This window comes from Platichthys flesus, chromosome 17, assembly GCF_949316205.1.
Source record: "Platichthys flesus chromosome 17, fPlaFle2.1, whole genome shotgun sequence".
Classification (NCBI taxonomy): Eukaryota; Metazoa; Chordata; class Actinopteri; order Pleuronectiformes; family Pleuronectidae; genus Platichthys; species Platichthys flesus.
The window spans coordinates 20,697,989-20,724,779 of NC_084961.1; the positions used below are offsets into that span (position 1 = coordinate 20,697,989).

The window sequence follows — 26,791 nt, forward strand, 5'->3', positions numbered from 1 at the left end:
CTTTCAGTGTGTACACCATCAACACTCATGTCACCTTCCCAGTGGGAGTCTGTTCCATAACCAAAATATCATATTTCTCAGATTTCCCCTCGTAGTCTGACATGTGAAGATGTTCACTGTGGTCTTTAAAACCCATATTAATCCTAATATTTTGTCCTGACTGGCTAATATCAGCCAATCTATTCCGACAGAACTCTTGACTTTGCCTTAAGTTACTCTGCTATAAGAAAAGGAAGAAACATAGCGGCCTTTGCGAAAGCCTTAGAGAGGTGGTCTGATAAGAAATGACCAAACAAGCCATTTAGAAGAAACACATTCTTTTCTTAAATATTCCAAAGAAAGCTACCTCAGTCTGACGAGAATGTGTGAGCAATAGTTTAGACCAGGGTTAGCCTGTTGATGCTGCTTGTGCCCAGCCTACCTCAACCAAAAAAACCTTTCCATATAGCTGGTTCCGTGACCAGTGCCAATGCCAGGGTTCCGTGCCAGCTGCCAACCAGGCCAGTCCAGAAAGAGCCTTCCAGGATGACTACCATGGAGAGTATTACCGTAGCAGTGCCTGAACTCCACTGCCATAAACCTCAGCCTTACTCTACCAGAGATTTACATGAGACCAAACAACCTCCTGCTCCAGATCACCATTTGTTTCCATCAAGATATTCTGGTGGAAATCTTTGATCTGATATCATAGCTCTGTTATGTGGTTATCCAAGGCTTTCAAATAACCACAACAGTTCATCTCCAAAAACATGATTGTGAAGAGGATATACCGAATGGAGCATAATGACGAAGACTGTTGTGAACATTAAAGCCATGCAGTCCATGTTTTCTATGAAGTCCATCGCAGAAAATAAGTTCAGACGAACATGTTTGACCTGCACCAGCTTGATGGCATACTGAAGATAAGCCAAAAAAAAGACTGTTGGGTGTCATGCTGCCAAGTTTACTCTTCAGATGCCAAATTAGTCACCCTGGGACCTCAATGACGCTGAGTTGGCAGCAAAAGTTTCATGGTGATAATTGCCTGAATGCACGGACAAGGCTTATGTCTCACCATGTCAGCCTATCCAAAAGTTCTTCTATGAAAACCAAGGTGAATGATACCCAAAGATGTAAACATTTTGATGGTTTTTTTAAATTTTCCTTTAAAATGTTATTTTAAGAGAGAATACATTTACTTACTTTTTGGACTGTTCCTGTTTGAAGGTGTCACCTTTGTGTAAAGCGCTGTAACTGACCCCAAGCCAAAAAAAATGTACTACATATTTTCATTTCCTTTCCTTTCATGTGCTTGAGTTTGGATGTAATGCCAGGTGCACACCTTCGACTTGGAACTGTATTTTGTTCATTTTTACCTTTAAAGTGACCAAATGAAGATGTCAAATATTTTAAAAAGACTTTATGTCAATATTATAAGGAATAAATGCTTTCATTTTTATAGTTGTTTCAACTATTTAGCTTTTATCTTTAAGAAAAGTGTAACCAAATACGTCTTAACTTTTACATTCACAGCCTTAACCTTTTCACTTCCTCATAACCAAAGCACAGAAACATGCTTGTGAGTGTGAGAAAATATTGTATGTGTGTGAAGAGCTAACAATAGGTCAACCTTGAGGACAGCAGCTTCGAGAGGGAACTACACATAAAGATTTAAAGTTCATCACAAAGAAAACACTCAAAGTCTCGCTGGAATATATTCCATGTTCTAGTTTTTGATTTTTAGATGACACCACGGCCCAGCATTATTTAAGTGTGTTCTTACTGTCATCTTTTTATCAATGTCCAATTTGTGAGTTTTTCCAAACATCCTTCTACTTTCAATGAGCAATAAGGATACTTTTAAATGGAAGTTAAAACTTGCTGGGATTTCAGATTAAATTTAAATAAATGAATTGCCTCTTATTATATGATTAACGCAGCTCATACAGTGTTTTACGGATGCAAAGTGTGTGATACCTAAAGCTTTAATGTTCCTCAAGGTTGACCTTCACCCTTTATGAGTGTTAAGGTTTATTCAAAGCAAAACTGAATAAAACTCATAAACCTCCTTTCTTACTCAACTGAAAGCTGATAAGCCAATGTGATGCCAAAAAGTGTATTTGATATGGAAGACCTTTTTGTAGTGTGAAGTGTGTAGTTGTTAGACTAGTTTCTAAATGGAAAGCATCTTTACATTTTGTTTGAACCATTCATTTCTTTATCTCTTTTCATTTGAGTCTTTTGTTCTTCCTGCTGAGCACATGAGAATTTGCCAAAACAAATGTTTTGTTTTGGAAGTTTCTGTTGTTATTATTAATATTATTAGATCTGATGAAATTAATTATGTTGATTTCAAATGTTTTCTTGTTAAGGATGCTACGAAAGTGTTTAGGATTGCTTTGTGATGGTCTTTGAGCTTGAGATTTCCAGAGACTACATTTTTAAGCCAAACTTGCTCTCTTCCTCAAAGAGCAAGTAACTAGTAAACGAAGAACTACAAAAGAAAAGAATATATAGGACAGTAGAAAGTGGCTTCTAGTACCGACGAGAAACAAAGCTTTACTGATGACAAGTGCTTCTACGTTCTTTAAGCTTCCCACTGGTGTATTGTGGCCAACTGCAAAACTAAAGCTTTACTCTGTTGAGACTGAGGCCCTGTCCTTGGTCTTTAGCCAAAATGAGAAGGTATGGAGGACTCACTGGTAGGTCACAGCGGAAAACAGAGACCAATCTGTGAGGTTTTCACTTTCACATTTATTTCAATGTTACATTCACTAACTTAAATATCATTAATAAATCTCATTTTGTTTAACCATTTTACAGAGGTTTGCCTGTCACCAGCCCTCTACTTTTGCATTGAAATACATTTCTCTAGCAGCAACACTGAAAATTTACTGTAACTTCTGAAATAAGGAATCATATTGTTTTTCTCAACTGCTCAACAATTCACAAGGAAACAAGAAGTAGATTATACATAATTTATTACAACTACAACAGTCTTACCTGGCACGGTGTCAGCAGGAGTAGTGATGGCAAATGCATATCCTCAGAGAGATATTGTTAATTGAGTTACTGGCATTAATTTGTTTACTGACTATTCTTCTCTTCTTAGAAGAACATAGTGTAACTGATGTTACACTATGTTCTTTAATCCTCTTAATTGCCACCTATTGCTCTTTATGTTCAGCAAATGTTAAATGAATTCACTTAAGAAAAGTATATTAAAAATGTTTTAATATAATTCAGTATAGTAGAAGTATCATTTATACTTTTGATTGCAAGATACCATGAGAAGTAATAGACAAAATATACTGTCTTGTGATTTGTTTGAGCTTAGACTGTATTCATTTATTTAGCCTGAGGACTCCCTCTATAAGTCCTTAAGTTGTGAAGCAAATTTTCAAACTGCCAAACTCATATAACAGAATGATGTTGAAAAAGTCATTTTTCAACCTAGTCTTTTAGAGTTAAAACAAATGATAATTAGCATAGGACAAACACTATTTTTAAACAAATATGTGGTATATTATTTTTAATCCAAATAAAACAATTAATATTCATAATTTAATTTACCTAAGTGTATGATAACTGTGACAGCACCATCTCTACATTTAAGGTTAAACTAAAAATGTTCCAACAAGAACAATCATTAATATTAATATTATAAAATGTGTTTCAAAATGGTTCCTGACCCCCCCCCCCCCCCCCCACACACACACACACACACCCCTCCTCTCTTCTCTCCCCTCCTTTCGACCCACCTCTAATTCACACCAATTTGTATCTGCTCACCCCAACCAGTGCTCAGATACAATGTGCTCACCACATTGTATCTGGTTCTGCTTGAGGTTTCTTCCAGTTAATGAGGGAGTTTTTTCCCAAGGGGGGAATGGGAGGGGCTTGAAAACATATTGGTCAAATGACCACAAATGTGTTCCGTTGCCTAGATACAGGGGGTTTCTCACATTACCTGATGTCCCACATTACCCCGCTCTCCCCTATAAAATTGTGTTTTATATTAAACTGGGCCTAGTGCCTTGTATAAACACAGCTACCCTGTTATTGTGCAATCAATACTAAGCTACTAACTTAAACATGTGCAAGGTACAGGGTGGCCATGCCACTGCCATTTATAAACATACATCTTGCATACAACACTGAGCTATTAAAGTAATTCAAAGATTCATGTTTTATTTTAAACATGAATCCTCAAGCCATCTGTGGATGGCACACATACACCCACATTAGTGAGATGTCGGCCCCTGATGGGTAGCACACAACTTATCAATCTTGGACGGATGGAGGTTGTCAGGCAGAGGGTCATATCAGCCTCACAATATGTTGGATGCATGTAAATGTGTATTTAAAGACATTTAAATTTGTGGGGAAAAAATTGGTTCGAAAATAATAATTAAAAAAAAAAACAATTATAAAAAAATTATAAAAATTGTCTAATCAATCAAAGATTTCGTGATCCCCTTGCAGTACCTCCGCGGACCCCCTAGGGGTCGCGGACCCCCTGTTGAAGACCTCTGGTCTAGACACATCAGTAATGAACAATTCCAATGCCATCCACATAAACACAGATATTGGCTAAGTTTTAGTATTACCGGACCTCAGTGCTGCATTGGTCACAGGTAATTACACATCTGAGAGGACAAAAATAACATGTGGAATTCCGCAAGGCTCCATTTAAGGGCCTTTTCTGTTCAATGTCTACCTGCTCCCTCTTGCTCAGATTATGAAAAACAACTAAATATGTAACCACAGTTATGCAGAGAATACAAATTTACTTAACCATACCACCAGGGCGCTATTCCCCAATATAAATATTAACAAATCAATGACTGGATTAGTTTGATTTTTCTTCAGTAAAAACAAAATAAAAGTAATTTATATTGGCGGAAGGGGAGAATGATTAAAAGTCAGCACTCAGCTTGAATTTAAAGTTAAAGACCACAGACCAGGCAAGGTGTATAGTCATGGACTCAGACCTTAATTTGAACAGCCACATGAACGCAATTACAAAGTAAGCTTATTATCACCTTAAAAACATATTGAGGATTAACGGATTTGTGTCTCAGCAGGACTTGGAAAAAGTAATCCATGCATTTATCTTCAGTCGACTTGAATATTGTAATGGCCTGTTCACGGGTCTCTCTAAAACCTCATTCAGAAAGATTCAAAATGATTGTGTCCTCACTAACACCAGCAAAGTGGATCATATCACTCTGGTGCTGATATCTTTACATTGCAAGATGTCTGTCAAATAAATTACTTCAAATTCCTGCTGTTGGTTTATAAAGCACTGAACATTTTAGGGCAAAAATATATTTCTGATCTATTGCTAGATTATTAGCGATCCAGACCCCTCAGGTCGTCTGGAACAGGTTCTGCTTTCGGTCCCAAGAATCAAAACTAAACATGGACAGGCAACAGAACAAGCTCCCAGAGACCTGAAGGTTCATCACAACTCTTCTGTTAAATCAGTGCTGAAGACTTAACCTGTTTGCCCCTGCCTTTCGTTAAATCACACTGCAAATTTACTTTCACTCTTTATATTTTGTTCTTATTTTTCCTTTTAAAAGGCTTCTTTTTATGTTGTCATATGTTGCTTTTACAATTTGTCATAATCCCTTTTTAAATCATATGGAAAACACTGTGAATTGCCTTGCTGTTGAAATGTGCTGTACAAATAAATTTGCCTTGCCTAGAATTAAACGTCTCTTAACTTTGATAAACAGCTTAGTAGTATTGTGAAGGGTAATTTTCATCAGGTTGACCAAGTAACAGTCATCCATGCTTTCATCACCCTGTACATGGAGTTGATCAATTCCACCCTCTCTTCAAATTCTGCCGAGAGACTTGTTCTACAAAAACTTGTACAAAACGTGAATAAATAACTTCTTTATATATGTATATATCTACTTTCTTCTGATTCCACTCTCTAGTCCCAGGTTACTCATGCTTTCTTAACAACTCCTCCATTCTCATCTTCAAACACTTGGGCACTATTTCTCTTTTGGTGTCCCCAAGCTCTAGGGGGAATAGGATAGGATGTCCCACATGACATCCTATCCTATTATTAGTATTTTCTCTATGTTTTATAAGGTCTTACTCTACATTTTTATCTGGCTTTTCGGTCAGTTTGAGTTTGTGTCCGGATGTAATACATACAACTGGTCACAACTGAGGACATTTTCCAGTAGATTTTTATTGAGCAACCTGCTTGCACTAAGATAATAATAATGCTGGTATAGGAACATCAGTTCTTCTGCTTATTCGTGCAATTCTCTAATCAGGCAATCATGAGGCAGCACTGATATTCATCAAATCCTGCAGGTGAAGGTCAGATGTAGACTAGGAGCTTTAGTTAAGGTTCACATCAAACATCAGATTTTCACACACAACACATCTCTGGAGTTCAGGGCTCAGGAGATAGAGTGGGTCGTCAACTATCCAGAGTGACAGTGGTTTGATCCCAGTCTACAACTGGTTTCATGAACATGACAGTGAGTTCAATGAACGTCAGTGACCTTCGCAGTCACCAGATGTCAGTCTAGTACAACAGGAGATTTGCAGCTAAAATGTGCAGCTCACAAATCTACGGATATGATGTGATACAGTTTTGTAAACTCGTGTGCTTTTCAAGTGTATAAATTAGATATAAATTGCACATTTGTTATTCATATATATGTGTAAGTGACAAGCAGTTATTTGTTGACAGTTACAATATACAATGAGTTTAATTCTGGCCAAGTGTCAACTTGGAACATATACATTTTAAAGGTGAAATATTTACTTTTGTCTTTAGTAATGATTTTGTCCTACTTCCTATTGTATTCTATACAATAAATACTATCAGTCAGTGACAGACAGCCATGCAGTGAAACACCAAGAATCCAGCCAGCAGTCTTTGTCTTCTCTCGTAGATAGTGGTAACACAGACTATCAAAGCTTAAGGTAAACATTATTGGACATTCTTTATGTACTCTTTTCTGACACTGAAATAATAAGATAGACATCAATTTCATAGCTGTATGTGGTTAGCGTAGAAATGCTCAGTAAATACTTCTTAGTATAGAGGGTACATCTATTAACAGGCATCTACACTCTGTTGAGGCCGCATTGCGTATGTAAGGGGAAAAAAAAGACTTAGTTACTGTAGGTAAATGCATATTGATATGTATGAGGAGATCATCTCTAAGCACTGGTAAGGATCAATACAGCTGTGAGGTGGATGTCTCAGAAGGCTACTGAAGATCAGCCTTCATGTACTGCAGTGAACGGCCGGCATAGCTAAAAACAGCTATAGAGTTAAAAAGAAATTGTTGAAGCACATCATTAGAAGCAATGGAGAACTTCTAAAGGCTATCATCAAAAATTTCAGCAACCATAAGCATACAACATGGGAGATATTGAGGAAGCTTTACTCTTCATAGCACAGTTCCACAGATCTATAAAATCAGAAGTTGTTCCCAATCCAATAATGTGCTCATGGAAGACCTTGAGCAAACAGCTGACATTAAGGACATCTGGTATATTGTAACACTGTTTAACTGGTCAGGGTCAAATGAGTACTGTCTAACTTGGATTGCCACTATGCTGGTTTGAACTCAGGTCAGACTCCATCTCCCCAGCAACTCCAGCTCTGCGACAAGACAGATGATCCACAGAGCGAGGTGAGGCGTTGTTGGCTTGGTGACCACAGCAGCACACCATCACATCTGTGAGGTCGGCCCGGAAAGATGGAGTGTAGAAGCCGTAGATGACAGGGTCACAGCACGTGTTCAGGTTTCCAAAGACAAAAAGTATGTGGTGTATGTACTCAGGTGTGCGTTGGATAATTGCTGGTTGGAACCAGTACCAGATCCCAAGGATGTAGTAGGGTGTCCAACAGATGACAAAGGAGCTAACAATCACAATAGTCATCTTGAGGGTCTTCATCCGGGCTTTAGGTATCATGTCTGTCCCACTGCGTCTAAGGCACTGCTCACCATCTGCATAAACACATCATAGGCAATAACTGAAATATAGCAAATTTGATAATTCAAAGTACATAGGCTATCACTCTATGTGTGAGTGTGTGTGTGATTGGGACTATAATGCTGATATCCCACCGATATTACCCCTTCACAGTTGGATATTCCTAAATCTTGCACATAACCAAGTGCAGCAATGAGCAGATTCTAATCCTGCCTGTTTAGAATGGGCTGTTTGCTTGGCCTGTGGTAATGCATCACAGCTACTTCATTAATGAGTGTTTCTAAAACAATACATATTTTTTGTGTGCTGGACATTGTGTGCAGAGCCTTTTAGATACAGTTTCTGATGCAATGTGAAGATGGATAACTTTGGGTTTACCCTACCTACTATGTATAACTGAGACAATAATAGATCAGGTCTTTTATTTCTTCCAGGCTTGACTATTGCAATACCCTTTAATTGAGTATCAGTATGCAAACCATTGAAAGACTTAAATTAATTTAAAATGATGCTCCTATGCTTTTAACACACACTCAGAGAAGTGGTCGCATTTCGCCAATCCTTGCTCTTTTTTCACAGGTTGTTTATTTCTGAGTTATAGAATACGTTCTAAGATTTCACTGCTTGTTTTTAAAGCCCTGAATGGCCAGGCTCCATTCTATATATGTGACTTCCTAACCCTCTATCAGTCTATTCAACTATGACAGTATCATCTATTCTATGGTTAAAATACTATTTTTAAACATCTTATACACCTGAAGGGACCAGTAATGTTATGCCAGTTTTAATAATAGTTTCAACTTATAACACATTGGGTATTATATTTATACTTTTGTCAACCATTTCTATCAGTAACAGCTTTATACCCACCACGTCAATTGTTGAAATTTGGGAAAACAGGGAAATCAATCAAGTCTGACATGTCATGAAACATGAGAATTCAGACGATCACGCTGATAATCAACCAACAGTTAATCAAGATGATCTAAAGCACTTCATTTGAGTGTGCGCTGTCACCAGCCCGACCCATTGTGCTGATTATTCCTACTAAAACACAACAACACATATTGAGGTCATCCGCTAAATCTTCTTTACCTGTTTTAACGTTTGTTCTCTGCATACAGTCTGATAAAGGAGCAGTCAAATCCATTCATTCCATCGGAATCAGGATTAACTTGGGTAGGGGAAATCACTGCAGATCTTTTTAGTTTTACTCTGTTGAACTGTGATATCACACTGACGGAGAATGACTTTCTCTGTTCCCTGATCTGAGCTCTATAACGTTATCATTAACAATGGGAGTTGTGGAAGAACAAAACTAAAGCTAATAAAGCTGTGATCAAAAGGAATTATCCTTTGAATGGGTGCAAAGGGGTGAATAGTGTTAAAACTTGTTTTAGATCTTCTGTAAGGTCACACACCTTTTCTCTTGTGCATCTGCCCATTGATCTTGATGAGGATGCGGGTGTAGCAGAAAGTCATGACAAGCAGGGGGAAGACATACAGCGTCACAAAGTGAAACATGTTGTATGCCGTCTCCTGCCAGCGATGCTGGAAACTTCCATGGGTCACACACTGAGTGAAGTCCACTCCATCAGCCTTAATGGCCCGAAAGATGAACAGCTGAGGATGAATAGAGTGTAAAGACATGAGCAATGCATGCAAAAACACAAGCGTAGTTTTAGTCATTAAACAAACTTTACCTCATATTTGTTTATATTATGACAAAATACACAACAAGCCACAGGGTGAAGGGATGTCTTGGACTCCATGTTGTGCATTGAAGTCATTTGAATGCACTCATAATTATACCACTTCGCGAACATGAGGTTTTCAATGACTGCTCTGGAAGCAGATGTAAAAGGTGTTAATTGGGTTGACATCATTAAGATGCTGAGGCAGGTCGGTTAGCAACAGTCTGCTGGATGTGATGACACTCTTGCTGAACTACTGAGCATTCAGTGGCTGATAGTGGCAGGGCTGTGGGTTAACGCACACTTAGTGACAAGGAGTTGGGAGAAAGCCACAGCAGCAGTGTGAAGAAGAAAATCACTACCACACAACCAATCATCACTGGGCTACAGGAGAAGACTGTACTATTCTAAAACTTAGCACAGTGGGTTGCTTTCACCATGTGTGTTTAGTTTTCACTCTGTTTTTTCCCTGTTTCACAAAACTAAACATTCCTTCATATGATCTAGAATGCTTTTGTTTTGTTTGTGCACCAATATATAATCATTGTGTGTGTATTTGGTATCCCTGATCGTCTTAAAGCAGGTGGCTGTCTCTGCAGTAGAGGCAAACAGGAGATTTCTGAGCATGTGTTCAGTTTGCATTAATAAGCTTCCTGTAAAACAATTTTGAGCTGCTGAGAGACCGACAAGGCTGACCCTAAAAGATTGTCCTGCATGGTCCTAAAGGTCAGGACATGTATCTATAACTTTTATAATTTTTCAGCCAAAAGGAAAATATATGTAATGCTAGGGTAATGCCATTAGTTGCACTAAACTGAATGATCCCAAAGACACAAAGTGTGCTCCAGCAATATGTGCTGTTTACAACAATACAGCCTACAACACTGTGAATGGCTCACTGATGAGTCACTTTAACTCTGACGAATGCCAATTAAGGAAAAAAAGAACATCTGATCAACGGCACTTTAAGATTCAATACCAAATTAGTGGAGCACCAAATAAACTATATGTTTGCTACATAAACCTAGACCATGTGTACTTAGACTGGTGAAAGTGATTAAGACCTAGCACGTAGTCTACCTGTGGAGAGGCCAGCAACACACTCAGAGTCCATGCCACAAGCAGCATGCGTTTGTTCCTGAGCCCAGCGTCCAGAGAGTCCAGAGGATGGAGGATAGCCCGAAAGCGGTCCAGACTCACCACTACCAGTATGAATGCAGCCGAGTGCATGGCAAAGAGCTTGAGGAAACACAGCAGCTTACACATGACATCCCCAGCATACCACTGCACTGTGATGTTCCAAATGGCATCCAGTGGCATCACCACAAAAGTCATCACCAGATCAGCTGATGCTAAACTGGCAATGAGTGGGCGGAGGTGTGCTGGCAGGCGATAGCCTCGGCCCCAGCACACACTAATGAGGACAGACAAGTTACTGACAGCAGCAAATGCAAACAGCACCAGGGTGGCGGCTACACGGCAGCGGGCTGCCACAGTGAAGGAGGGAGCCTTCCAGGGTGGAGGAGAGGGTGGAGCAGACAAGTTAAACAGAGAGAAGACAGAAAAGTTCTGTAAAGGCTCAGCAGGTGTGGTATTCCACTGGGACTGGTTTCCTGCCATCCTGTGACAAAGAGAAACAGAAAATAAAGCATAATACTGATTCAGTCACCATAAGTCTATGACATTGTATATTTGTATTGTATGTTTAATTCTTGCAGAGCAAAATGTATCCTTTTTAAATAACATAATATTTGTTAGACATTTTTTGGGCCATTTGTTCTTTATTTCTAAGACAAGCGTGAAATGGAGAGAGAATAAGAGCGTGGAGGACACACAGCAAAGGGCCAGGTCAGATTCTGATTCAAAACTAATACATTTTCTGGTTGTTCATCTCATGGACAAACATATGAAGTGATTTGTTCTTACTGCACTCATACATTAAAAGCACAGGCTATTTGGGAGAAAAATAAGCACACTGATCAACAACCTGAACTCTAGCTAGACGTTCGGAACAAGCTACCTGCTTAGTGCTGAGCTTAACTGGAGCTTTGAAGGCAAAGGAGGGTAAATGATCATATAGTACTTTAACAACCACTCAAAGTGTCACACAACAAATCGCATTCACTCACTCATAGCGCCACAGCCATCAGAGGCAATTTTACGTTTCAGAATCTTGCCCAAGGACACATCACATCACTTTAGGGGCTGGAGATCGACCCACCAACCTTCCATTAGCATTAACAGTGGAATCGCTAGTCACCAGTCACTAAAAATGCTGATTAAGCTCTTTACTGCACTTCGGATGAGGGTTAGTTCCCTCTTTTCTACATGCAGAGTTGCTCCAGGATGTCAGCTGTAAACATCTCTCTGAGCTCCATCCGGAGTTTGGGTTGAGGTCTCAGGTCTGACTGGGCCACTCCAACATGTGGGTTTTCTCTGTCTGAGGTCATGGGGCTGATGAGGTATAGGGTGTATGGTTCAATCCCAGTCTACCCTAAAGTGCTTAAGCTTCTGCACCACAAATTGCCTCCGTTGGCAGTGTATGATCACACTGTAAAAATGTGTGGGTATGGGTTAATGACAAAACTGTATCCTGTGAGCTACACTGATCAAACTGGGAATTTGTTTTCTCCTAAATTATGTCAAGCTGTCCAGGCTCAGAGTTTAGATGAAGCTGCAAATTGGTAAACCTTATGCACACAGTGGTGGTTCTTCTCCTCCGACCCTGCTGTGGACTTGTTGTATGGTTGACTCATGAACAGCTCCAATGACGCTTTAAACATTTATCTAATACTCTGGGTCAGGCACGTGCACAGACAGACCGCTAGTGGTGCTCAAGCACTGGACCTTTTGCCCTGGATGGGAAAAGTGCACCTGCTGGAGCCCAGTTTTTTCTTCATTCATCAATATTTAAGAATAAAAATTACTCTCTCTGTCATCAATTCCCCCCAAATGTGTTTTGATATCTGACGGGGCATTTATTTGAGTTCTTGTGAGAATGTCGCCCGGACATGCTTGTTTGAGCACCTGCCCCCCAAAATATCTGTGCACATGCCTGCTCTGGCTATCTTCTTAACCAGTGGTCACTCTGCATTATTTCAGCTTATCAAAACCCACATCTAGTGAGAGCAGCTTCAACTAAATCATCTACATGTATGAATTGTGTGTAAAACTTTGAACTAAATACAATTCTTGATCAACATTCTTCTGCTAGTTTTAATTGTAAATGTCTGGTTCACATTAGCAGCGACAATATGTTTTGAGTATTTTTCATAAAAAATTGTTGATGATACGTGGACCCCATACAAACAATTTGCATACGTTTACTAGCTCCTGACTCCTGAGAGCTGCGCTGTTGACATACCATTCCACTCCATCTAAAGATATCTGTGTTGTTAGTTCAGATAGATTGTGTTTGTTCTTTTATTGAAACTTAGATATAGATATACAATTGAAAATAAATGCAGATAATTCCTAAGGTTTCACTACCCCCTGTCATTTATACATTTGGTTGATTTTATATTTTTGCTTCTGTGTTTTACCATTCTGCAGAAATTGTTAAATGCTACATATGTCAAACTTTAGCTTGTAGCCTAATTGTTTTCTTAAATTGCAGCCTTTTGTGCACTCTGGGTCAGCAAAACTACAAATCTCAAATAATGACATCCCAACAAGATAGTAACAAATGGGAAATTGAAACGTCAAAGAGCTAAGCCACAGTGTTGGAGCAGGGGTGCCATCTGCTGACCAACCACGGTAGCTCCACCTGTGATGCTGCGCCAAAGATTGAATGAATGAATCACTGTAACATGATACAGGTATCTGATGAGACTCTCAAATCTAATGTTTTCCTCGTCTGTCTTCTTTAAGATGGCGGTCTGTGCAGATGCTGTCTTTCTTTCTATCCCTTTCCACATTTTCAGCTCCACATATTCTACTGCATTCCCCTGACACTCGCACCCCTCCCATGTGCACAGGCTGATACTGATGATGAAAACACACTAAAAACAACAAACTACCAATCTCAAATCAAATAAGCATTGAATCTCTAGCACTTCGACGCACAACGGAGCAGCAGGGATCTCCTACCTCAGTGTGTTGGTGGCCACATGAAGAGAGAAGCAGCGATGCGGAGCTGTCCAACGTGCTGGAGCATCACTACCTGCTCTGTCTCTTACATTCCTCACCGTCTGACCAAACAGAGATTGCCATGTGATCAATGATCGATGCGATCAGTCGAGTTGCTCCATGTCACCTGCGCGCGCATACACTGCACTCCACAGTGAGCATGTTGTGCTTGAAGCAAAAAGGATCAGTGGCGATTGGTTAATTAAGGTGGTGACGCGCGCGGGGTGTTGCGGCGGACGCCACCTTCGTGACAGAGACATCCTGGAGAATTTCCAGTACATGTATGGACCCTTCGTGCAGAGGTGAGGAGCAAAGCATGATTTCATCACATCCAGTTTTCACCGGGATTAATTGAAGGGATTCTCTCAATAATTCTGAGGCTTATTGACTCTGTCTTTGTTATGAATCGATTTTTCAATGATGATGTGTTCTCCACCGACAGAGTCCATTTGAAGGTTAAATTAATGAATATCTGCACTGTGTTTCTATGGGATCTGACATCAGCAGAAATATCAAATGTCCAGGAAAACTAACAGTCTGAGCTGAGGTTGAACAAAAGAATCAGAAACTATACTTTCATGCAGGCACGTCCACAGACATTTTGGGGGGCAGGTGCTCATACCAAAAAAAAAGGGCACCCCTCACCATAATTATTTACGAAATTAAAAATAATAATAAATAAATAAAAACTTACTGATTCTCCCCATTTATTTTACCAGTTGATGGCCTGATCCAACGTCATAGAGCTGCTACCCGAGCTGCTTGCTGCAGTTACCTGTTCTTCTGCTTTTAGAGTCAGTCTTTTCTTGGCATTATGAGCGCACTGCGGGCGACATTCTCACAAGAACTCAAATAAATGCCCCGTCAGATATCAAACCCATTAGGGTGGAATTGATGACAGAGAGAGTAATTTTTATTCCTAAAAATGTATGAATGAAGAAAAAATTGGGCTCCAGCAGAAGGGGCACTTTTCTCATGCAAGGCAAAAGGGCCCAAGCTTGAGCACCACTAGGGGTCTCTCTGTGCATGTGCCTGCTGTCATGTTTGTATGCATATCAGATTAGGGTGTATTGATTCTATTATGTGAAAACACTCACACAAAGAAGAAATATCACATCTTGCAATGTCTGTAAAAACTAAATAATGACTGGTCCAGCACTTATTTACATTCAAGCTTTTTGAATGTTCTTATCTTATGTATTTATTATCGGCATAAGATATGTTCCTACACCTTCATGTGTCCTATTTCAGAAGCAAAACAGTCCAATTCTGAATTCAGAGAAGAAGACAGAGTTCATGAAGGCACTATGTTATCCCATGACATATGGTATCCTCAGGGCCACATACAGCCTATGAGGCAACTTATAAATATAAAAAAAAACAGGTCAAATGATATAATTTAAGTTTTGCATAAAAAATAGTGTGAAGCAAAAGAATAATATGTCCTTCAGGGTGGTCTTGTCTGTCTGTCATGGTCACAGTAAAGGGAAACACACAAATAGCTGCTAACAAGCCTCACATGGTGCCTGTCAGGACAAGAAAAATAGATGTTGTGTCTCAAATAGAAATAAACACAGAAAAGAAACATAGATTAAGAGAAGCCAGTTGGAAAAATTCCATACGTCATTACAGCTGGACACATGAAGCAAAGCTGGATGACAAATGAAGGACAAATGCTCTTATTAAGTTAACACTCTTCAGTGTTCAACAAGCAGCCCTCACAATGCCACATTCTGACACATAACATCACACAGGCAGGTTGCATGAGCTGAGATGCTTTATTCAGAGGGAGAATTTCTGAGAGAGCCTTGTTGCTGCTGTGGAAATGCTGGAACCAGACAGAGTAAAACTATTCAAAAGTATCAGTTTATGCTGAAAATATAGGGGGACACTACTCCAGCGGGAGGAGGCTAAGCAGGAGCGGGATGGTCTCAGAATTTAGGACCGGAGGCCAGCGTCACCCCTCTGGAGAACGACTTGGAGGCTTTGTATGAGCTTGGCCCCTCTGGAGTCTGGCGAGGACACTGAAGGTCTCGAAAGGTGACTGCCTCAGGCTGTGTAGGTCGCTTGACAGGCAGAATATGCTGAGCTGGAGGTGATCACCTGAAAATAAGGATAGACACCAGCCGACCTGGTAGTGGGTCAGCATGGATAACTCACTGGTAATCGGGGAGAAATGTCAACATGGATTAGTAGTGTAGGTTTTGTTCTGTTACTATACATTTAACCTACCAAGAGGTCCAAGATGTACCATAAATTACCATGGTGATTACGGATTACAAAATCATACAGAGGAAAAGGCATAATTCTAGCAGTCCACTACTTTTATTTATTTTTCAATTACCCCACAGACACCCACCTCCACCCACCCTCAAGAGGACTTGAATATAACATTAAGTATTCAAGTATTAAAGTAACCTATTCTACCTGCAATTATGGTGAGAATAAAACCGTAAAACAAAACAGAAAAATTTGAGACCCAAAAGACGAATGAATAATGATAAGAAGAAGAACGATTAAAAATTATTAATTTAAATTGATTTGGAGCTTTCTTCTATGTTGTACATCATTTTCTCCTTAAGTCATTTGGAAGGAAGTTTTGGGCATGGTTTGAAGCCATCAGATATCACAATAAAAGTTTGATTCTCAAATTGTAATTTTTAATATTAAATCATATCAAACTAATCTTCCAAAGCAGGAATTTTAGCCTTATGTATCTTATGAACTGGCAACTGCCTGCAGTCACAATGTGATTACTTTACAGTACAGGGATTCTGCTGATTTTACATAGTTAAAATCCCTAACCCTAACCCACCATTGAGTATTATAGATTATATAACATTAAGAGATTCATTCAAGTTTACCTCATCTGCAGAAACCCAGTGTCAGTAGTTTGACTGAGGCTGTTGCTGTGTGTGTGTGTGTGTGTGTGTGTGTGTGTTTGTGTGATGTGTGATGAATTACTGACAAACTTAACATATCAGAATGTCTAAAGTCTCACAACTTCTACAGCATTAAGTCCTGTTTGTCTGAGCAAAGAAGGAGCCCTCGACTCATAGACTCCTCTTCTCTTGACCCACGACAATCAGTCCATTAAAAATAACAATAATAGAATAAAGCCGAATACACAACAGAGCCTTGCTGTTTTATTAGTATACAATTCAAATGCTAGTAGGATTTTGAATGATCATTTCTGGAACAGGACCGAGAATACTTTTTTTCTCTTTTGGGGCCAAAAACAAGTCATGGACCAGGGGCCCCTCAGGAGGTTTATTTGGCCTTGTCTACTACAACAAATGTAACAGTGTTATTGTTGAAGAGGTGAAAATGCAAAAAGCCACTACTCTATTTATATGGAAATCATCAAAAACGAAAAAAAACTAACAAACCAGTTGGTTGACGGGTTTTGTTGTTGAGTTGTGCATCTTTGCTAAGATAGACAATCTTTTGGTCCAACCCACCGCGGTTCTGAACCAACCATATGCAGTGGGCGGGGTTTCTTCTAACTTTTGTTTCCGGCACACACACAGAAACACGCGCATGTGACTGAAGAGCTGTATTTGGATGCTGCTCCGTTCTCTGCTGACTCTCTTCACACACAGGTACAATTCTATTCGCTATTTTACCCACAGGCAGCGACGTGTGTCGTGTATTGTGCGACGAAGTTTCATCCTATATTTGCCGTCAGCCTCAGCCGTCAGAGTTACCCTGCTAAGTACTGACAATGCGGCTGTGCTAGCGGCTCGGCTAACTAGCAGTATGTTCATCTCGTTTCAGTGCCTACTTCAAACTCAGCTTCCTAAAGAAGTGCCTGCCACTGTTCAGCCTCTGGAAGACGAGACGTGTCTCCCCCCGAGCCTCAGTTATCTGTTAATACCTCAACTCTACAAAAAGTTAGTTGATGCTAATATTTGCTAGGCCACTACTTAACTCATGTCAACACCGCAACATTCGCTTGTGTTTGTCAAACATCTCTAACTGTTTGTTGGTAACAACACATGTTGTCTGTCGGTCTATCAGGTTTAGTTTGTCCTCTGTCGGGACCAACTTTTAGATATCCACTTTAAAGTGTAAGGACGTTGATCACGACAGGATTAAATTATAGGAGGATCAGTGAACTTCGTATATAAACACTAGTAGACCTTATAAAAACATTTACTGTACTTTGTTTGACTTAAAACATTTGTTCTCCTTCATCTCCCAGCTTGGCTCTGATGGCTGAATCCAAACCTGTGTCTGTCCAGGTTGGAGAGAAGAGAGGCTGTCTAGAGAGTAAAGAAGACGCGCCATCAAAGAAACCCAAAGTAGAGAGTGATCACGAAAATGACGGTGGTCCCCACCAAGATGAAAAGGAGGAGCCTGAGGGGGAAGGGAATGATGTTAAAGAGGAGGATGGCGAGACCTTTGCTGATATGATGAAGCATGGCCTCACAGAGTTGGATGTGGGCATCCTGAAGTATGTCAGTGAACATGAGGGCTTCTCAGGCATCCTAAAGGAAAGGTTTGTACTAAAAAGTCAGCATTATATTTAGCAGAATTTGCCTCGAAAAAAATATTGTTTGTTTTGCTTAATATAGAACTTGTGGTCTGTTCTCAGATATTCGGATTTTGTGGTGCATGAAATCAGCAAACATGGCAAGATAGTGCATTTAGATGACCTCTCTATCCCTGCAGAGCCTGAGGTAAGGTATTCAATTCAATTTCAATCCCCAGTCTCACTGTTCTTTATTATTAAGACTTCAGCAAGAAATATCTTAAAATTGTCTGGAAGTCTCTTATTTATCATACATTCAAATTTGATGACTTGGTGATTAAAAAAAAGGGTGGTATTTGTGATATTTATACTGTTTGCAAATATAATGCTTTCTGACGTTTTGTGTTGTTTCTTCCATTTCAGGAAGTACAAGAACCTGAGCAGCAGCCAATGGACACTGACATATTGACTGAAGAGCAGAAAAAACAGCTTGGAGAGCTGCAGCTCTTCAAGAATAAAGAGGACGATGTTTTCATTGAGGTGAGTTTAAATTCACTGCACCCAAGTATGACATCACTTAAAAATCCATCCAGAGTTTTACATAACACCTTTACCCTGCTCCTCAACTTTTGTAGGTGATGGATGACACAAAAGAGAAAAGGACAATGGTCCACAAAGCCATCAAGACTATGTTTCCTGGTCTTGAAACAAAGACAGAGGAGAAGGAAGGACACAAGTTCATTGTAGCATATCACGCTGCTGGGAAGAAAGCACTAGCAAGTACGTGGAGAGGAGACAGAACCAAGTGCTCTTATGAAAATGCCTGGATAGATGTATAACAATCATCAGAGAAATCATTTATTGCATGTCTGTGTTATCAGCTGCAATGCAAGTGGTCACAGCTGAATTCGACCAGTAAAATATAACGCATGCAGTTGAGCATAAGCACGATGAACAAGCCTGCATGATTCTGCACCAGATCTTAATTCACTGGTTTTTCAACCATTGATTTTTGGTTAAAGATGGACCTTGTTTTTCGGTGGAATGCTCTAACTATGACATGACTATGACCAGGTTTAGTCAGACTTTATAGTGCATAAGGAAACCGGCAATATCATGGTGCTTTGAAAAAAGGAAAAACACCATTGTTGCATATACTATTTTAAATACCCCGCTCCACTCGCAGGCCTGTGCATGAGATCTCATCTCGGACTGCTCTTCCCATCGTGTGTAATCATCTCTTTCTTAGTAACATTATTCTATCCTCCTTTTGCTCTTCTCTGGGGGATAGAGGGCAAAACAACTACAGGTAAGAGCCTATTCTCCACACACGGAGTTAGGTGTTGGTAACTCTTCATGGTTAACATACTCTTCGTATTGTTAAAAGCTCTTGAAAACCTTAACTAGTTTTCATCTTTTATTGTAATATAGTGATTGAACAGAGGTGAGAAAATGGTCATAATTAAATGATGAGGTTTTTGGCACACGGTTGTTGCCTTTTTAGGTAAACATGCTCAGAAACATATTTAAGGAGAAAATCCCTATGGAGGCCTTCTAAGAGATTTTTCTGAATCATAACAATTCTCACTTCAGTAAAACTTCTTCTTTGTGTCCATAAAAGCTCCAAGGAAACACTTTTGGCCAAAAAACCGTGGCTGCTTTTGCCACTTTGTCTTATACAAGGAGAATAAAGACACTATGGATGCCATCAATGTGCTTTCAAAGTTCCTCAGGTAGGATTGCAGTCCTACAGTCTTGTTGTCCAATTAGCTGTTTGTAGTGAAGAGCTGTCTTGTGTATAATGATGCATGTCATTCTAGGCTCAGACCCAACATGTTCTCATACATGGGAACCAAGGACAAGAGAGCCATCACTGTGCAGGAGATTGCTGTGCTCAAGTGAGTGTGTGGTTTTGTAAGGAAATCTCTACATTAATTTGTGCTTGTAAATTGTGCTCTGAATGTGTTTGATTGTATCAGTGGTTGAGGGGTTTCTGCTGTCTTTATGCATATGATACCAGCTTGTTGCTCAGGATCAATAATGAAGAAAACCTTTCCACTGTGTCCCGTCAGGATCACAGCAGAGAGATTGGCTCATCTCAACAAGTGCCTCATGAACCTCAAGCTGGGAAACTTCTGCTACAAAAACCATCCTCTGAAGCTGGGGGAGCTGCAGGGAAATCACTTCACTGTGGTGATCAGGTCACGAGATGTTAAGCAATGTTTCACATGACTTTTGTTAACCCTGTTCCTTTGATTTGTTGGCATTGCTTGTTCACTGTAAACTGGACTATATCCCACAGAGCTGTTAAATCGTATTAATGAAAAGTGAACTGTCGCTGTTTTTGTATATCAGGAACATCTCAGGAACAGATGAGCAGGTCCGTCAGGCTCTGTCATCCCTCAAGCAGACAGGTTTCATCAACTATTATGGCATGCAGCGCTTTGGCACCACGGCTGTTCCTACACAAAGCGTTGGCAGGTAAGGTTTTGACGTAGAGATACTGGCATGAATTATAACAAAATGGTATATTCAACTGTTGTCTTCTCCTTTTTGTTTGGGGCAGGGCCATTTTGAGAAATGACTGGAATGAGGTAGTTGATTTGATATTGAAGCCACGTCCCGGAGGTAAATAAAAAAAAAAGAAGAAAGAAAGAACTCTTTTATTACATCTGAGAAGTATTTAACATTTCCCCCATCTTTGCTTTTTTCAGCAGAGAAAGAGTTCCTGGTCCGCTGTAGGGAAGAGTGGGCTAAGTCTCAGGACCCAGAGGCTGCTCTGAAAAAGCTGCCCAACAAACGCTGCGTGGAGGGCCAGCTGCTACGGGGCCTATCTATGTATGGCAAGAAGAACATCGTCACAGCCTTCGGACTGGTTGGTTTTTTGTTTGTAATGCCATAAGGTTGAAAATGATTGCAAAGTGACCTAACAATATGACTAATATTTTGACCAAATGAATGAGTTCTGGGTTTTGGAGGCATACACCATCTCTCCATTAAAGTCGAGACTTTTTGATGAAGATTATAGTCAGGGCTGTCACAGGTAAGCCCTGATCCATCCCTTAGTTATGCTGCTATAGGCCAAGACTGCTGAGGGAAACTCCCATCATGCAGCATAACCAGTCTGACAGAGCTTAGATGTAACACAACTGTTCTTGGTTACTTTTCCACCTACCTCTCCACTCTACCCAATTTTTCTCCACTCTCCCCAACTGGTAGAGGCACGTGGCTGCTGTAGAAGACACTGACCGTGTTGTCTTTGTGAAACTAACTGATTTACTGTAATTATCAGGTACCTGTGTAAAACACTGAATCAACGCTCCCAGGAAGCTGACCTGCGGCAAATCTTTCTTGCTTACATGCAAGACAATACTCTTCTCTGTCTGATGGCTCCTGTTTGTTTAATTTTTCTAGATCCCCCGTAACAACCGTCTGATGTACATCCACAGTTATCAGAGCGTCGTGTGGAACACGATGGTGAGCCGCAGAATTGAAGCCTTCGGCCTGAGGGCTGTAGAGGGGGATCTGATGCTCAGAGGAAGTAATTAATTCCCTATTTCCAATGTTTCTGCAAAAAGTTCACAACAGTTCACGTCACATTTTACATACATTCATGAGCATCGTAATATTCTTCTCATTTTACTTTCAGCCAGACTGCAAATATTTTGCTAACTTGAAACTATCACTTTAGCCAGCTAGGGGTTTATAATCCTGGAAAAGCTAGGAAGAGAAGGCTGTACTGTCAGAAGAAGCTGCAGATGGATCCCGGACAGGGAGGTTGGTTGGTGACCGGTTCACCATCCAACCATTTAATTTAGTCTGAATGAAATTATTAGTCGTGTTTATTTAATTGACTGAGACAAACATCGATCGTGTAAAATGCAATCCGCGTCATTCAGTGTCCCTGTAACAACATTTTCAGTATTGTGGTGTGATGAAGAAAATGCTGTATCCTGATTTGTCTCTGATATGTTCATGAAGCCACAGCACATGTGCTGTCTGCAGAGGAGGCTGAGAATCACACAATCCATGATATTGTGATGCCTCTACCTGGGTTTGACGTCATTTATCCCACCCACCATGGTAGGAATTAGCTGTTTGCTATTTTTTAGTGTTTTTGCTTGTGATTTAAAAGTATAACGACTAATTTTGTACAAGAAAATGGGCACACACTTAAAGTAGAGCTGGACATTAACCGAAAATGTATAAAAAAAAAATAATAATAAGTTCATCATTTTGTGCCAGGCAAATATGTTTAAAGTGACCAGAACAATTGTTCATTAATGGGTATCAAGGTAAAGTTTGAATACCGTCCAGCTTGAATGGATACAAATATAAAAAAGCAGCTAATGAAAATGTTAATAAAAGAAATACTCAACAAAATTATAGTCTGAGATAACAAATTATCTCAGACTTACATTTTCCTTATCATTTAATTTTGTTTGTGTTTGTGTCAGTGGGTAAAGGTTACAAAGAGCTGCTCACTGCTGACGGGCTCGACATTGACAACATGAGACACAAAGTGAAGGACTACTCTTTGGCTGGAGCTTACAGACGGATCATTATCAGACCCAGCGAAGTCAGCTGGTAAGGCCTTTCACTGCATGAAATATAAAGTATTAGTACAAAAGCAGTTTATCATGATAACCTTCACTGTTACTGTTGTACAAGACCCTTCTACTGTCCAACACTGTTCAATATCAAGGCTGTCACTAGCCTTAACTCTGCATAGTACAATAAATAGATAGTGTTGGGATGTTTTGTGTGTTTGTTGCAGGGAGGTGATTCAGTACGACGACCCCAGAATCTCCCTGGTGCACACTGATTTTGAGAAAATGGAGAACAAACCTGCTCCGGTCTTCAAAACAGGTCAGATGGGTCTTAGTTCTACTGAGGCAATCTGTGCACCAATGCTTTGCAGTTAAAGCATTTCTTGGGGCATTTATTACAATTGTAGAGAGTAAATGAGGAAAGAGGGACTCCGCTGAAAAACAACAGAATTTGTAAACTTAAACAATGTATGGAGAGCCGGAGGAGATTACATTACATGTCATTTGGCTGACTCTTTTGTCCAAAGCAACTTACAATTATAACACTCAACATTTGGCAACCTTCTTGTTGAAGAGCCACCACTCTACCACCTAGGCCACACCGCCCCATGGTGGGGTGTGCTCGGTTTGTTTTAACTTGATCATGAGCAGATTACCTGATCACGACAACCACATTTTTTGAACAGCATTTGTATGCTTTTTTGGTAAGCTTTTTGATCCATATAAATTGCTGATTATTATATCCATGATCACTATGAGAGGTTTCCACTGTATGATTACATGTGTAAATCAGAAAACAGAATATGTTCTCAATAAATAAAACAATAATTGTGAATTTTTCAAGTGAAAATGTGGAACATTTGATGGTTACTGCAGGATACACAACAGCTTTGTACAATGCATAACAGCTGTATGGAAACCACAAAAACACTTAAGAGTACAGCAAAGGATGTAGTTGGACAGACACGAAGACTGTGGATTTGTTACTGCAAAGTCATGCCTGTGTACAATGTTGGAGATGAATATGTGTGTCTGATATGTAAATATGTGTTAATGAAAATATTGCATGAGGGTTTAGTAGTAGAAGTAGAAGTATTCACATTACTTTCTCCTATATAACACAGAAGCCATCCTTCTGATTTAAAGTCAAGCACATAGCTCTATAGCAAAACATCTGTCAAGGTTGACAGCTCTGATACAATTGTCTTTTTGACGTCTGCTCTCATGAGTTGTCTTTTAGGGGTCCTTGGGACATTTTAATGTTATGAAATCTTGAGATTTCTCCTCCTCACAAATGAGGCAGGGTTTATACCAGGGGTCTCAAACTCAAATTACCTGGGGGCCACTGGAGGCAGTATCTGGATGAGGCTGGGCCGCATCAGGTATTCCACAAAAAAAGCTTTGCTAAAAAAATCCAAGCTTCTCAAATGTCCTTATTAACAGTTATTTAACTTCAATGGGTTATTCTGAACATGAATAGAATATTGAAGAACATGAACGGTTCTTCTGAACATGCTTTCTCTTGCCTACTTCTTGCTGCCAGCACCGGTACCTCTCGTATCGAAAAAAAAATAATTATATTAATATGAATATTAAAAAAAGTTTTTAAAGAAATAATTAAAATAAAATATAACTATATAATATTATCACTAGAAAATTACGGAGACCCTGTTGACATCGGTGGAAAAATTACTAATTTGTGGCCACGCAATAACAAGATAATCTAATAAGTTATATATAAAGCTTTCTTAACAACAGCATCACAATTTCATAAAATAATAACAAATGCAGACTTCTAAGATGAACCAAAATAGTTATGCACATCATCACGAACAGTCTGTGGCTCGGTGCGTAAATATCACCACCAGAGGATGAGGGAATTTAAATCCTTCCAATTCATCCACACATATCAGGTGTAAATAATAATGTAAAGCATCCCAGACTGTAAAATGTAGATATTAGCTCAATGACGTGTTATAAACTGCTGCAGTTTAGAATAATCCCTCTGCGTAAACAAGCTTCCAAAAGAGTGTGAGTGAGTGAGTGTCGTTCTCTCTTCTCCGCTGGACACCGAAGTTGCCTTTGCTCAAGATGCCACTTTATTAATCACACACATAGATTGTAGTGTAGCCTAAATAAGTCCCACTGCATTGTAAGTGGCATGTGTGTGCTGTTTTAAGCGTCGTTTTATGTGCGTTCCGGGACCTGTGCTCGTTGTACCTGCGCTGTCATATGTACTTAGCGTTCCGGCACCTTGTGATTTAAAAATGTAGCACTAGATACATCATGACCTGCGTGAAAGAGGGCAGAAAACTATGGATTTCACCCTCCTGCTCTCCGCACATCCAAAGCCAGTCTTTTCTCTTCCGGCTCTCTCGCACGCAATGTCATTGCTACTTTTGCCAACTGTGACTTGCAGTACTTAAGAACTGTTATTAATATTGAACAGTCATGCGGGAATAAGGATTTGTCCAACTGCAAACAAAAAGCAGTTCTGTATTTGTAAAATGTTGTGTTTTGGAAATTGTTGTTTTCCTAAATGTTTTCTGAAATTCAGGTTTGTAGCTCTAGTTGTCTGATATTGTATTATGTCTACCTTGCCTAATACAGTATTACTTTCCTTTACCTTCCAGAGGGGAAGCACCGGGCTCTGCGGATGGAGTTCTCCCTGCCTCCTTCAACCTATGCCACAATGGCGATCCGAGAGGTTCTCAAGTTGGACACAAGCATCAAAAAACAGACGCAGCTCAACACAACCTGGTTCAACTGAGACCAAAACACACTCTGACATAGAGCAGACTGCTTCTGGCTGCAAAGCACCGGTCTACTGTGGCTACTTTAAGTGTAGTGTGTGTGTGAGCAAATGATTGGGTTCTACATGAATCTATGTATCTTTGTAGAGCAACAAATACTATTATTCAACCTTTTTTTAAAATAATGTTTTTACTTGCTCTAAAATATTTTCTGTGCTGAAAAAGAATAATTTGACAATGATTTAATTACCCTTGTGATTTCAGGGTGCTCTCACATAGTGACTCTTGCTGCACAGGGTGATCTGATCTTTGTATAGAAATCAGAATTTTTTATTTTAAACTTAATGTAAAAGCTTGAAGATAAGCTTGAAGATAGAAATTAAAATCATTTCAATGTTGAGTTTACAATGTGCATTCATTGTTTAAGTGGGGCTTTGATTGGATGAATTTTTTACTCCATTCAGAGAGATCATGGTGTGTCTTCATTAATATGACGCAAACACCGTCTCCCTCTACTGGCCTAAGAAACAAGTGTCTTCCCAGTGGATGACCTGATCTGTATTTTGAGCTCTTTAACAGTCTGCTGCTGGTCAAAATGGGAACTCTGGAGGCGACCAGTGCCTGAAAACCAGACACATATTATTCACTATGGGTTTATGTCTGACTTCCTACTTTTGGATCAGTTCTGTTTTGAATGGTAAAGTTAATAGCAACTTTGACCTGGTATGATAATTTATGTTGAACTTACAAAACAAATGTCCAGCTAGATTCTGAGGAATAACATGAACAAAGTCACCTTAAAGATTACTGGTTAAAAAAACGTTTTTATTATTATTTTTACATGCCACTTCAATTAATTTGGCTTTGGCATTCCCATTTCATAGTTTTTGATCCAAATGTAACCAAGCACTGAAACCAATTTGATTATTTTCTATTCTGATCAGCTCAGAAACATCCTACCTCATTGGGTTAAAGAAGCTTTGCTTAAAGCATTAGCGTTTCAGTTTGTGTGAAAATGTAAAACTGTAGGACTAATCTGTCTAATGAACAAAAGGCCTACGCAGACAGGTGTTGTTCCCAGTCATTTTAAGTGCACATTTTAAAATATTACTTTATTTACCCAGGAAAATTACAAAATTAGGGATAAATCTGGTTGAATGAATATTGAATCAAAGGATTTATTCCAAATCACTTTCTAAATGTTGCATCTTACTGATTTTGATGTAG

General features: G+C 39.6%; 2 protein-coding genes across 4 annotated transcripts; one reads left to right on the forward strand and one right to left on the reverse strand.

The window, feature by feature from the left end:
* Positions 1 to 6,187: 6,187 nt before the first annotated feature.
* On the reverse strand, positions 6,188 to 13,884 carry LOC133972953 (gonadotropin-releasing hormone II receptor-like). Its single transcript, XM_062410583.1, has 4 exons — positions 13,749 to 13,884; positions 10,740 to 11,280; positions 9,387 to 9,588; positions 6,188 to 7,979 (listed from the first exon to the last, which is right to left on the reverse strand). The coding sequence occupies exons 2-4, from the start codon at positions 11,277 to 11,279 to the stop codon at positions 7,564 to 7,566; spliced, it is 1,158 nt and encodes a 385-aa protein (XP_062266567.1). The 5' UTR covers position 11,280; positions 13,749 to 13,884; the 3' UTR covers positions 6,188 to 7,563.
* Positions 13,885 to 17,268: 3,384 nt separating this feature from the next.
* Positions 17,269 to 25,964, forward strand: pus7 (pseudouridine synthase 7). 3 transcript variants are annotated; one of them, XM_062409886.1, is made up of 17 exons: positions 17,269 to 17,389; positions 17,565 to 17,680; positions 17,992 to 18,288; positions 18,385 to 18,469; positions 18,685 to 18,801; positions 18,897 to 19,041; positions 19,883 to 19,994; positions 20,082 to 20,159; positions 20,334 to 20,462; positions 20,617 to 20,742; positions 20,828 to 20,889; positions 20,976 to 21,136; positions 21,676 to 21,802; positions 22,243 to 22,344; positions 22,719 to 22,848; positions 23,039 to 23,130; positions 25,445 to 25,964. In XM_062409886.1, exons 3-17 carry the CDS (start codon positions 18,002 to 18,004, stop codon positions 25,579 to 25,581), a joined length of 1,890 nt encoding a protein of 629 aa, XP_062265870.1. In that variant the 5' UTR covers positions 17,269 to 17,389; positions 17,565 to 17,680; positions 17,992 to 18,001; the 3' UTR covers positions 25,582 to 25,964. The 3 variants fall into 3 exon arrangements, with proteins under 3 accessions (XP_062265870.1, XP_062265871.1, XP_062265869.1); XM_062409887.1 differs by having other exon boundaries at positions 18,032 to 18,288; XM_062409885.1 differs by lacking the exon at positions 17,565 to 17,680 and having other exon boundaries at positions 17,311 to 17,389.
* Positions 25,965 to 26,791: the final 827 nt, after the last annotated feature.